Source organism: Gymnogyps californianus, chromosome 20, assembly GCF_018139145.2.
Source record: "Gymnogyps californianus isolate 813 chromosome 20, ASM1813914v2, whole genome shotgun sequence".
Classification (NCBI taxonomy): Eukaryota; Metazoa; Chordata; class Aves; order Accipitriformes; family Cathartidae; genus Gymnogyps; species Gymnogyps californianus.
The window spans coordinates 454,300-466,685 of NC_059490.1; the positions used below are offsets into that span (position 1 = coordinate 454,300).

General features: G+C 56.8%; 2 protein-coding genes across 2 annotated transcripts; both read left to right on the forward strand.

Annotated features, from left to right (window-relative positions):
- The first annotated feature begins 3,533 nt into the window (after positions 1-3,533).
- On the forward strand, positions 3,534-5,033 carry LOC127024538 (C-C motif chemokine 5-like). Its single transcript, XM_050909139.1, has 3 exons — positions 3,534-3,606; positions 3,887-4,001; positions 4,732-5,033. Exons 1-3 carry the CDS (start codon positions 3,534-3,536, stop codon positions 4,829-4,831), a joined length of 288 nt encoding a protein of 95 aa, XP_050765096.1. The 3' UTR covers positions 4,832-5,033.
- Positions 5,034-5,867: 834 nt separating this feature from the next.
- Positions 5,868-11,305, forward strand: LOC127024400 (E3 ubiquitin-protein ligase TRIM39-like). The gene is made up of 6 exons (XM_050908956.1): positions 5,868-6,332; positions 7,025-7,120; positions 8,787-9,017; positions 9,155-9,177; positions 9,676-9,788; positions 10,343-11,305. The coding sequence occupies exons 1-6, from the start codon at positions 5,895-5,897 to the stop codon at positions 10,912-10,914; spliced, it is 1,473 nt and encodes a 490-aa protein (XP_050764913.1). The 5' UTR covers positions 5,868-5,894; the 3' UTR covers positions 10,915-11,305.
- Positions 11,306-12,386: the final 1,081 nt, after the last annotated feature.

Consider the following 12,386-nt stretch of genomic DNA (forward strand, 5'->3'; position numbering starts at 1 on the left):
AGGAAGGAGCAGCCAAGACTGAAATACGAAATCTTCCTTCAAGGAAGGAACAGAGTTGAGGAAAATAGTGAATAGGGGGAATAAAAGAGGTGTCAAAACCTCCAAGAATTCCTTTTGCGATGAATGGAAGCAGGAAACACAGCCCGGTATATCTGAAAGGAGAGAGAATTCATTCAAAATGTCTAGGCACATTTATATTCCTGATAGAAAATATTGATTTTTCAGAATGAATCTTGACATTTCCATCAAACCTGTATTTGAATATTGCGAGAACATCCAGAACATTGAGCTAAAAGCAGCTCAAGGCTGGGCTGTGTTGGTGTGAGCTGCATCAGCAAGGATGTCTCCAGCTCATTCCCCAGCCTGTTCTCCTCCTCTCAGTTTTATTCTAGTCCCTGTGTGGAGATGTGTAACAGGGACGTTAAGATTGGTCTGAACGGGGAATGTGAGCAAATGTTGGGTCTGAACGCACTGGTAGAAATGGCAGGAGCAGGGGAATGAAAGTGGTAGACGGTGGTGGCACCTAGGCTAGCAGGTCATCAGTGCATCGTGATCGTCTCGCCTCATGTCAATCTGATCTCAGTCTCGTCTCTCCATGTGGTTTCCCAGTCTGCCACTCGGTCAGATCTGTCTCCAAGTCTGTTTCTAGCACCCCCAGCCTCAATCTGCCGTCTGTTGCCTCAGGCAGGGGTGTCAGTCTTGGTCTGTTATCTTGGGCACGTCAAGCTGTCACGTCTCTTGTCTCAGGCAGCACGTCTGTCAGTCGTGCATGGCCAGCCCCATGGGGACAGGGGTGTGCAAGGGGGCCTGCTCTGTCCAGGCAGCTCCTGTCTGTACACCCTGCTGCCTGCCCAGGAGCCCAGCTTCACCTACACCTTCCCCAGCATCCCTGAGCAGCGACTAGGGAAAAAGGGTGCCAAGAGCTCCCGGAGGTGGGAGAAGCGTGGGTGCAGGGTGAGGGGAGTCACTTATGGCTAGGCTGGAGGTGCAGTATGGCTGAATTGGGCATGGGGATGGAGGGGAGCTGCTGTGTCTCTGCTCCAGACGTCCTGGGAGCACAGATGGACACATGTCGCAGGAAGAGCTGGAACGGGGAGGCAGAGGGAGTGCAGAGGTGCTGTGGATTTGGGATCGTGGCTCAGCACACACCTTCCTTCCAGGCTGGCCCTGCTGCTGCCGGTGCTACCATCTCATGCAGGGTGTGCTGCAGCCTGCCTGGCCCCTTCCTGGCAGCTCCCCAGGACAGCCACTGTCCCAAGGCTCCCTGCTAGTTTAAGCTAGATACTTCAGGCAAGATGAGCAACTCCTGTCCGCTCAAGGGATGGACCAGCAGCAGGCTGACATCTTCCAAGCCCCACTCTGTGCAGTAGTGGGGGGAGTGGATCCAGCCCAGGACATTGGTGGTGGGACCTCATGCTCCTGGAGGTGCAAGGTTTCATCCTGGCATCTGAATGGGCTCTGGAGCACAGGACAAGGGGGATTATAGAGCAGGTAGGATCCCAGACATATCCTGAGATCCTCAGCTGTTCAGAGCGGGGTACCGTGAGTCCTTCTCTGCCACAGGCGAGTAAAGCCTCAGCCTTGATTCGGGCTGTCTTGATTCACTCTTGCTCTGGGAGTTTAACCCCTCAGCACGATGTGAGACGGCAGCAATCCCATCAATGGGGAAAGAGAGATGCAGAGAAGCGAACGGATGTGCCAAGGCCTTCACTGCTGCAAAGGCAAAGCTGGGGACTGAGCTACGATGGCTGCAGAGGAACCACGGGTTGTGGGCTGAACGGGGGCTGCCTTCTTGCTGTGCGATGGGAGATGCCTGTCCCTGCTAAGGAAGCGTCTTTCCAAAAGCCCCGCTGGCAGCATGTGCCCTGGGGTCCCAGGGCTCTGCGGGCAAACCCTCCCCGGCTGCCGGCTCTCCAGGCTTGTACAGCCTCCCTGCCTCCACGGCAGCAAGTGTGATCTCAGCCTGGCTCGGTTTTGCTCATGCTTAGTAACACGGTGTTTTAGTGAAACAAAAGGCTCTGTGTAAAACAAATCCTGCAATGCCACCTAGCCCACACTTTCTAACAACTCTGGCTCACTTTTTCAAAGAGTTCAGTCTACTGAGACGTGATGATGGTGTGCATCATGCCCTGGAGCACTTGGGAGCCCCAGGCCAGGAATCAGCCTCTCCTTCAGCTGGTCCAGGAAATCTCCTTATTTCCCTTCTAGTTCTTCCTCTGGGTTCCTCAAAGGCCACCAGTTCGGGCAGTGGTTTCTTTTTTGGTAATCATCCTCCTCCACAGAGAAGCTAGATCCCTTTCTTCACTGGACCATCATGAAAGGCAGCCTGCTCGTGTGGCTTTCCCACTGCGGCTGTGGTTGTCCAACACCTCAACATATTCATTAGCACCATGAAGACCTCACTCTTCCTCTGCTCTCCTGAGGCTTCGTCCACAAACCTTTGCCTGGAAATCAGCAGAGCCCTTCTGTAGGGATGTAGCGTTTCCAACGGGAGTTTCTCTGCCAGTGACACCATTTCTGTCCCAAACAATATGAGCTAAACCAGCAAATCTCTTCTGTATGTGCCTGTGGCTGCTGGGACAATGACAAAGCAATGTTAGGAGGGTGTCAATTCTACACTGCTGGAACCAAACAATCATCTAAGCCAACTCTGCTGTGCCAACACGGTCATGAGCTTCTAAAGCTCTTTGGAAACATTAATGGCTGATTCTCGTGTCCATGGATAACATAGTGCTGTTTTAGCTGTCACTGCTATTTGTGAAACTGCAGTGTAGCGACAGAAGCAGTTTCCTAATGACTCGCTGCAAGTGATGGTCAAGGACAGAAGAGGAGCCCAGACCTGGGATGGCACCGCGCTCTACCCTCTGCTCTGCACGCTTACATACTGATGGCCTTCTGGGTCCCGTGGAGAAAGCCCCCGTCTCCTTGGGGCGGTGCTGTAAGCGGCGCAGGGCATGGCTGCTGTGGGCCTTGCCGGCCCGCCGTGCAGGCAGCTGGGGAGGGCTGCCTCACTCATGGACTCTCCCTGCTCCAGTTGCTGTGGGAGAAGTGAATTGTCCCCAGTTTGTCTGTGATGCAGATATTCTAGGAATCATGAGTGCATGGCAGCCACAGTCATTCTCCATCCATTGCCATCATGTGACTTCTAGGCAAGAGGTCCGTCTACTAATCTCCTGAATCGTTACTTCTAGGTACTCTTACAGAGTCCTTTAGTCAGGGGAAAGGAAAAGAGAGGTCATATCCTGTTCTCTACCATTTCATTGTATCCTATCATTATATAATATGCCATGTCAGGGCACTACTCTCCTTGGGGCTCTGGGCACTTCTCTCTGTGGGATTGCGTGGCACCCTTGACACAGCACTTTTTCCATTGTGTCATGTCTTTCAGCAATGCTTCCGGCATGTTTCCGTCATCGCTTACTGTCTCCCTCTATAAAGCGGGCTGAACCCAGGGATCCCCTGTCAGGCACAGCAAGGGGCACTCTGCAGCAGTCTAGCCTGACTCCTACAATTTATCTCCACCCAACAGGAACATGAAGACCTCCACAGCTGCCCTTGCTGTACTTTTTGTGGCTGTCCTCTGCTACCAGGTCTCCTCTTCTCCAAGTGAGTCCAATCTCTTGTCTCCGAGGAGCTCTCTCCTCTTTCTTTCTGCTGTATAGGGTCTAGTAATGCCTGGCAGCTCTCCCTTCCAAGCATCTGCTGCGGGAAAGGAGAGGCACATCTCGCTGCTCTTTGGCTTCCTGAGGGAAGGATGGCTGTGGTGGGAGCCCACAGTGGGAGCAGCACCTCCTCCAGCAGGGACCTTCTGATCTTCTAACCCTGCTTCTCCCCACTGGTGCTTTTCCTGGTCTGGTTTAATCAGAACACTTAACTTCTCTTCCAGATTCTGTCAACTTTTCTGGTCCCTGCTGCATCCAATACAGCACCAAAGCTTTTCCCTCAAGCCGCGTGGTGATGTATGAGTACACAGGCAGCCACTGCTTCCAGCCAGCCGTGATGTGAGTAGATCTCCTGCCCAAATCCTGAGGGTCCCTGCTCCACTGAAGGGTGGCAGCGCCAGAAAACCCCACATCTCCCCCCATCCTGACAAACCAAAACACCAGGCTGGGCTTTCCTGTGTTAGCAGAACAGCCTGGAAACATCTCAGAGGCCAATCCCACATCCCAGACAGCCAGCTTCTGGACCTCCCTATTAGATTTGAGCTAAAAGAGCTTCTGCTGGTCACCCCCCTCATCCCCAGGTAGCAGGACCCAGGCAGGACGGTGTCCCAGCTGGAGTAAGCATGCTGGGGACAAGTGGCTTACGTGGCAGAGAGCAAGACATCTGTAATGACGTTAAGCCAACCTCCCACCCCGTATTTCCCTGGGGCTGTTCTGCAGCTATAGAGGTGTCTGGTTTGGTGGGGTTCACCAGTGGCAAGGAGCCAGTGGTCGTCCTCTCTCCTTCTCCTTGTCCTCTCTCCTTCTCCTTCTCCTTCTCCTTCTCCTTCTCCTTCTCCTTCTCCTTCTCCTTTCTCCTTTCTCCTTCTCCTCTCCTCTCCTTCTCCCTCCCCTCCCCTCCCCTCCCTCCCCTCTCCTCTCCTCTCCTCTCCTCTCCTCTCCTCTCCTCTCCTCTCCTCTCCTCTCCTCTCCTCTCCTCTCCTCTCCTCTCCTCTCCTCTCCTCTCCTCTCCTCTCCTCTCCTCTCCTCTCCTCTCCTCCAAGCCCCTTAACTGGATTTCCTTCTGCAGATTTACCACAGTCGCAGGCAAGCTGGTCTGTGGCAAACCTGATGATAAGTGGGTCCAGGACATCGTGAATCACCAAAAGGACAAGGCAAACAGTGGATGAGCAACGCCCTGCTCCCTCCAAGCATCACCTCTGTGAGGACCTTCTCTCATGGGCACCGTGTACCTTTTTTCTTATTGCCTGTAAATTTGGCAGACTGTTTATACAGTGTTTAGCTCTTTTATTTAAGTTTATGCAAAGGTATTTTTAATTTATTTGGCATTTTCAGTGAAACTTTTCATTCTAATTTGTACTGATTGCATTGAAGTTATTTTGTGTAATAAAAAGGAGCAAAACCTGCAGCTTCTCCCACTGGCTCTCGGGATGATTCACGGAGGCTGTGGTGGGCAGCGGTGGCTGGGAGGGGGTCCAGGCTGACGCTAGATGGGTCTGTGGGGCGGCGGGGCGGCTCCCACCTGCCCCCCAGCCCCTCCGTGCTGCACACCCCCCAGCACGGTGAAGCGGTGCTCATCCTGCCCGCTCCCAGCAGGGCTCTGGGCAGCTGCCTGTGCCTCCTACCCCTTGCCTGCCAGGCTGCACTTGAGCCCTGCCCCGGTTGATACCCAAGCTTGCAGCCCTCTGCGGTGGGTGGGTGTCGCGGGGGATGTTTCGGCGTGAACGGCGACGTGGTAAGGCGCGGGGGTCACCGAGCTCAGCCAGAGCCTTCAGGCAGCTTGTGAACAGGCAGCGGGCAGGCAACGCTGGGGCTCCTGCTGCAACCACGGGCTCAGCAAACAGCAGACATGACCCCGTCTCCTCTGCCACCCCAGTGCCCGGGGTTGTCTATCGGCACGGATTATTTCTGGCGCTTCCTAATTTGTCCCGCTCTCCCGGCAGGGTTTTCCTTTCGCTTCGACCCGCCGGGGCTGGAGGAAGCCCCAGCCTTTAGGGCTGGCTGCCACCGTCCCGGCCGGTGTGACGCTCCTCCCCCAGCCGGCGCGGAGGCTCCCGTGGCCTGTGCTGCACGGCAGCGAGGCCGGCTTCTCCTCCGGGCTTTCGTGGCACGGCCGGCGCTGCCTCGCCGTGAGGCTACCGCAACCGCGCCTGCCTGCAGGCCTGCCTTTGCTGGTTGACTCCAGGGGGGGAAGGAAGCGCCCGGCGAGGCCGCCTGGCCGCGGAGGCCGCCATGGCCCTGGCGGGTGCCCTGGAGCGGCTGCAGGAGGAGGCCATCTGCCCCATCTGCCTGGAGTACATGAGCGAGCCTGTCAGCGTCGACTGCGGGCACAACTTCTGCCGGGGCTGCATCGCCAAGCACTGCCAGGAGAAGGGTCTCTGGGCCGACGGGCCCTTCTCCTGCCCGCAGTGCCGGGCCTCCTGCCACCGCAGCGGCTTCCGACCCAACAGGCAGCTGGCCAACATTGTGGAGAGCATCCGGCTGCTGGGGCTGCGGGGCGGCGCGGGGACGGAGCTGGGGCCAGGGACCCCGCTCTGCGCCCAGCATGACGAGCGCCTCAAGCTTTTCTGCGAGGAGGATGAGGAGGCCATCTGCGTGGTGTGCCGGGAGTCCCTGCACCACCGCTCGCACACCGTCTACCCCATCGAGGAGGCCGCGCAGGTGTACAAGGTAGGGGAGGCTGGGGCGCCGGGGGTCCCCATCCTGTCCTGATGCACCCTGGGCACGCCGGCGCCGGGGGGATCGGCCGCCAGGACCCCACCGCCCCTCTCCCAACAGCCCTGGCGGCACTGCTAGGAAAGCGGGGCGTGGGGGGGGGGGGGCAGAGACAGCGGCACCCACCCAGCCGCTCTCATTGCAGGGATGAAGCTGGACCTGCTGGCTCCCAAATTGTGGAGGCACCCAGGCTCACCCCTGTCCGTCCGGGTGCACGGAGGCAGCCTGACTCCCTGCCCCTCCGCGACCCCCCCGGAGAACGGGGGGTGGTGGGTCCTACCCTGGGGACGTTTCGCCTCAGTGGAGGGGTGCACCCAAACCCCATGTCCCAGTGGTGCTCCCGGCAGCACGCCGCCAGCCGCCCCGCACCCCGGCATTGCGGGGAGCTGTCACTTTGTTCTCCAAAACCTAAATAGTGAGACAAATATGGGGACAACCCAAGGAGCGCGGAGAGGGTTAACGCTGCGAGCGGAGTGAAGAGCACAGCTGCTGGGTTCGGGTGCCAGGGCTGGCAGTGCCTGGCGCGGGGTCACCGTCCCCTGGCTGCCCGCTGGCACCAGTGGTCCCAGGGCAGAGGGGGCCCGGCCGAACTGCGGCGCCCGGTGGGTACTGCTGGGGCGAGCTGAGCCCGTTTCTTCTCTTTTCAGGTCAAACTCCAGAAATCCCTGGAGCATCTTTTGAAGGAAGTGGAGGACATGAAGAAGTGCGAGTCAGCGGAAAGGATGAAAACCCAGGAGTGCAAGGCAGGTGCCTGGCTTAATTCTTAAAGAATGAGCTTCAAAGGTATCAGCAATTGTGATCTTGTCTGGGGCCGTGAATTTGGCATAGTCCTCAGGATGGCACGTGTCCCCATGTCCTGCTGTTGTATGGAGGACTGGGGCTGGAAACCAAGCTCAGTGACTGTGTGTGGCTCTATAAAAAAATTAAAAAAGTTTGCAAAGAAATGCTTTGCAAAGAGCAGCACGCCAGCTCCACCAAAACCACGGGGGCTTGTGCGCCGGCTGAACAGACACTGGATATTTTTTATTTGCCTTTTGTTTTACAACGTGTGCTTGAGTTACAAGCCAAGCGTGAGCCATACAGTGAGCTCTGCTTCACAGCAATAGAATAGAAGTGTTTTCATTAAAAAAAAAAAAAAAAGCTGAATTACTGCACCTCTGCCCGACTCCAGGCAGTCCTGGGGAGATACGACGCCAGCAAAACAGCTGCATTTCCCATGCCTCCGGGGTGGAATCTGGGAAATAAAAGTAGCTGCAGAAAAGGAAACGAAACTGCTGGACTGAGTTATCCAGCCCTGAGCTAGAGTTGATGACTAATCAGCTTTGGCAGGGAAAACAGGTTTCTCTGGACTCCCCTAGTTATTTGCTCAGCTCCCCTGCCTGCCCGCCGCAGCCCGGCCAAGTGGGTGGCGGGTTTTTGGGGTGCCCCTGCGTGCCCGCTGTCGGCCTCAGGGCTGGAATAGGGCCGGGGATGGAGGTTGTGAAAGAGCTGTGTCACTCTCCCACTGCCCGCCTGAGTCAGGGCTCCAGGGCCGTGGCTCAGCTGCCTCCGGCTTCCTCCCGGCCCGGCGGCTGGTTGCACTTTTTTAGTAAAAAGGAAAAAATGTGCCTTGCAAGCGGTGAGGGGGAAGTGGCTGTGACCATCCTGGCTTATCAAGCCTTCGTGACTCAGGTCCAAGAAATCATGTGCTTGGACATAAAAATAAATGCAATTCAGTTTCCTTTCGTTTATCTTCTGCATTTTGAGGTTTCATGGTCCTAGCTAGCCACAGCATGTTTTCCTGGCACTTCAGGTTTTGAGCAAAGTGCCGATTTTTAGGGCTCAGGCGAAAAACCCTCAAGCACTGGCAGACCCTGCCTGTTGCTGGCTGTAGTGAGAGCTCTCAGACACCTGGGGGGTCCTCCCTGGCTCCCCCTTTCCATCCCTCCCCAGTTCCGGGGCTTCTTCCACCTCTTTCCCATTGCTGTGGGTTTTTCCAGACATGGAGCATTTCCTCCGGGCTGCCCGAGCAGCAGGTTAGCCTGAATCTAGCCTGAATTCTAGCTAGAATTGTACCACATCTAATAAAAACCTACCCCGACACCTGATGGCATCTCCTTGCAGCCCAGCAGCCCCCCCAGTCCCCCCATGCTGCACCAAGACATCATCAGACATCTGAGGTCCAGCTAGGCAGAAATGCCCCGGGTAAAGTCCTACTGCTGGTAAACTGAGGATGTTGAGTGGGAACTCAGGCGAGGTGAAAGCACAGCAGTTAGCCTCTGGCTGTTTTTTTAAATAAATACACTTATCAAAAAAATGCGGTGGTTTCCCAGGGCCTGATGCCGGGCATGGATGCCGGAGAATCCAGCTCTGTCTCGGCTGCCTGGCTGACGTTGCGTCACTTCACCCCGTGTATCTTCTTATCCCAAGGAGACGGTAAAGAAAAAGCGGGAGAGGATTGTGAGCGAGTTCGGGAAGCTGCATCGGCTGCTGGCTGACGAGGAGAAGCTGCTGCTCCAGAAGCTGGAGGAGGAGGAGAAGCGGATTCTGCTGATGATCAATGAAAACCTAGCCAAGGTGGTGGAGCAGAAGTCCTTGCTGGAGAAGCTGATCCTGGAGATAAAGGAGAAGACCCAGCAGCCAGCCGACGGGCTGCTCAAGGTCAGGCTATGCCACCAGCCCTGCTAACTCAGCCCCGATGCCTTTGCCATCTGGGTGGGTGGCTGGGGCCAGGCTGGCTGGTGGGCGCAAGGCTCTTGTGCCCTACACCCAAAATGTCTTTTCTCTTCTCCTTCTAGGACATGAAAAGCATCCTGAGCAGGTATGTACCTCGTTCCTCCTACCGTCCTGGCTGCCTCCAGGCTCTAAGTGAGATGTTCATGTCTGCTCCATGCCAGCCACCCCCTGTCCTCCCTGCCCAGCATCTGGTTTGGTCCTCCCTGGGGCTGACAAAGGAGGGACTGAGACCAGCAGGGGCTGGAGAAGAGACTCCATCCTCTTCTTCCGGGGCCCCAGAGCCAAGGTCTTGCCTGGCCTTGTGGTGTGTGAGATGTGTCCCCTCCTAAGGGACATGCTGCCCGGCTGGCCTTGCTCCTTCCTTCCCGGGGACTGGCACTGCCGCTCCCTGCATCGTTTAGCTCTGGTCCCATCGGGCTTGCTGATAAGCAAGCAGTTGTCCCTAGTGCTCTTCACAGCCGAAGAGCTCAAGGGAAGAGATGCATCTGTGCAGCCAACAGGAAGGCGTTAAACCCACCCCCAGCAGGAGACCGGCCGTGCTGGGGGCTCTGGATACAGCCCATGGGCATCGCTCTCCTTTCAGGTGCGAGGGGGTAAAGTTCCAGTCCCCCAAGGCTGTGTCCGTGACCCTGAAGGAAAACTACAGCATCCCTGAGCACTGCGTGGGCATGAGGGACATGCTGAAGAAGTTCAAAGGTAAGGGGGCTGCTTTTGTGCCAGCTCCTGGCACATTTAGGCTCCGGTCCCACCCCCACCCCCCATACCCTGGGGCACGAGGAGGTTTTTTCAACAAGCTTTGTCGAGCTGGTCCCAGTTTGTGTACTGATCAGTTCAGGCTGGTTTCATGGTGGGGACGCCTTCCTCGTTCTGGTCTTGGATGGGTTGTGAGGTGACCCTGAAGCCTAGGAGGTCACTCAGGAGTTTCAGGCTCTGTGTTGCCCACGAACCCTTGCTTTCATTGTTGGCTGTTTCTGAAGCTGCGCCGGGGGCTGTGGAGCCACCCTTATTCTGGCTCTGCAGCCAGATGCCAAATATTTTGATGTGGTTTATAGTTGGCATGATTTTATGTATTGCACTTCCCCGCTGCCGGGCAGTGCTGGGAGCTGTGCAAAACCACGGGCACAAGCAAATAAATGTAGGAGGTAGGAAGAGCTGTAAGAGCCCAGCATCTGGGTTGCAGACACCCGCTTGTGTCTGCACCTGCAGACCCCTGAAGCCCCGTCTGTCCTTCCACCCTTCTCTCGCTCCAGCGGATGTGACTCTGGACCCCGAGACGGCGCACCCTGAGCTCACCCTGTCCGAGGACCGCAAGAGCGTGCGGCGCGGGGGCAAGAAGCTGCTTCTGGCCCTCTTTGACAACCCCAAGAGGTTCAGCACCACTCCAGTGGTGCTGGGGAGTCAGATCTTCTTCTCAGGCCGCTCTTACTGGGAGGTGCAGGTGGGAGACAAGCCTGAGTGGGGCTTGGGGCTGTGCCGGGAGTCTGCCAGCCGGAAAGGCAACGTCGTCTTCTCCCCAAACAACGGCTACTGGGTGCTGCGGCTGCAAAATGGGGGCAACTATGAGGCCCTCACCTCACCTGTCTCCCCGCTGACCCTGAGCGTGAGACCCCGGCGCATCGGGATCTTCCTGGACTACGAGGCAGGAGAAATCTCCTTTTACAATGTGAGCGACCGCTCCCATGTTTACACCTTCACTGACAAGTTTTCAGGGAACCTCCGGCCTCTCTTTTTCCTGGGTGCCTTTTTGGGGGGCAGAAATGCAGAGCCCTTGGTGATCTCCTGGGTCAGGGACACGCAGGGGACTGGGTGCATCGTCCTGTGACAGCGGCTGCTCTGGCTTCTCGCCGGCGGGCAGAGACCTGGGAACCCGACCGGCTTGTCCTGTGAGCAGGAGGCTGATGGTGGGGCAGCACCGGGGAACTATCAGTGTGCCTTGGTGAGCATCATGGCAGGGTCCCCGTGTGCTCCTGGCTGCTGGGAGTGACCCGCCGAGTGTGACACCCACTGCGTGCCATGCCTGTGCTGGGAAGGGCACTTTGCAGCGGGGATGTGCCATAACCCTCCATGCCGCCAATGAGGACAGGGGATCCCACTGACTGCCACTGCCCTGCCACTCATCTCACGGGCTGCTGGAGAAGGGTACGTGCTCAGCCTGCCGCATAGTGCTGATTTTGGTGTGAATTGTACTGGAACAAGGCAATAAAGGGTTGATTTGGGGAGCCTTGTGTGGTTAGCAGTGTGGTCTTGTGGTGCGTCTATCCCTGCTCGTTAGCCCCAGCTAATTCGCAACATCTCAGAGGGCAAAGGGTGCTGCTGGACCTGGTCATCTCCGGCCCGGAGCGCATCCTCGAAAGATTCCACTGTGGCATCAGTGGGACACCGCAGCGAGCCGGGCACCCACCAGGCAGGGATTCGGTAGCAGCAGCTGCCCGTGTAGTTGGCCACACTTCAGCCTCGCGGTGCTGGGGCCTGGGGTGAAGGCGAGGGGATGTCTGTATGGGTGCAGGTGCTCCCTGGGCTGCTCTCTCTCATCCCCTGGTGGGGAGATCACCTCCAGGTCTGGTAGCTCCAGCCCCTCCGCCTCCCCTCACAAACCCCGTGGGTGGGAAATCTCCAAGCGTGGGAAGCAGCGCATTGCCCACCCCGGGACGGGGGCACTTCGGGGGCTGCAAAACCCAGGGAAAGAGAAATAACCCAGCCCCTGCTGATGTCTCCAAAGGTCACCTTTGGTGTCTCCATCGCCTGGGACATCCCTTCTCCTCCAGGCTGTATTGCTGCCCCAGCTTCTTGCCTCAAGCAGTCTGCCACCATGTTGCTGGAGGAAAAGCTCTCAGATCCTTAAGCTCAGCTGTGGCATCAGCTAGTCCTATTCATCTAAACCAAAGTGCCTGTGGTCCACAGGGCCAGGAGGCAGGAGACACTGCCCTGGGGGCAGACGGGGTGCAGGCGATGCCAACAGCCATGGACTGCCAGCTGGAGCGGCTGCAGAGCGTGCCCTTCAGACAAAAATAATGTAGCTGCTTAATTTAAAGACCAATTCAATTCAAATAAAATGAAATTTGATAAAGCAATGCTCAGCACAATTTCTCTGAGGATGTCCTAGATGGTGCTTTAGGAGTCTTCTGGTGAAAAATGATGCTGGACCTGAGATAGCAGCTCCTCTCGGCAGATTTTTGTTGCATTTTGGGGAGTCCCACCCTCCTCCCTTCAGCTGCAGTTTCTTTTTTTTTGGAGACTGCACGGCAGAGAGAAGAGACCAGCTAGAAGAGCCCAGTCCCAGCTTTGCCATGTCCC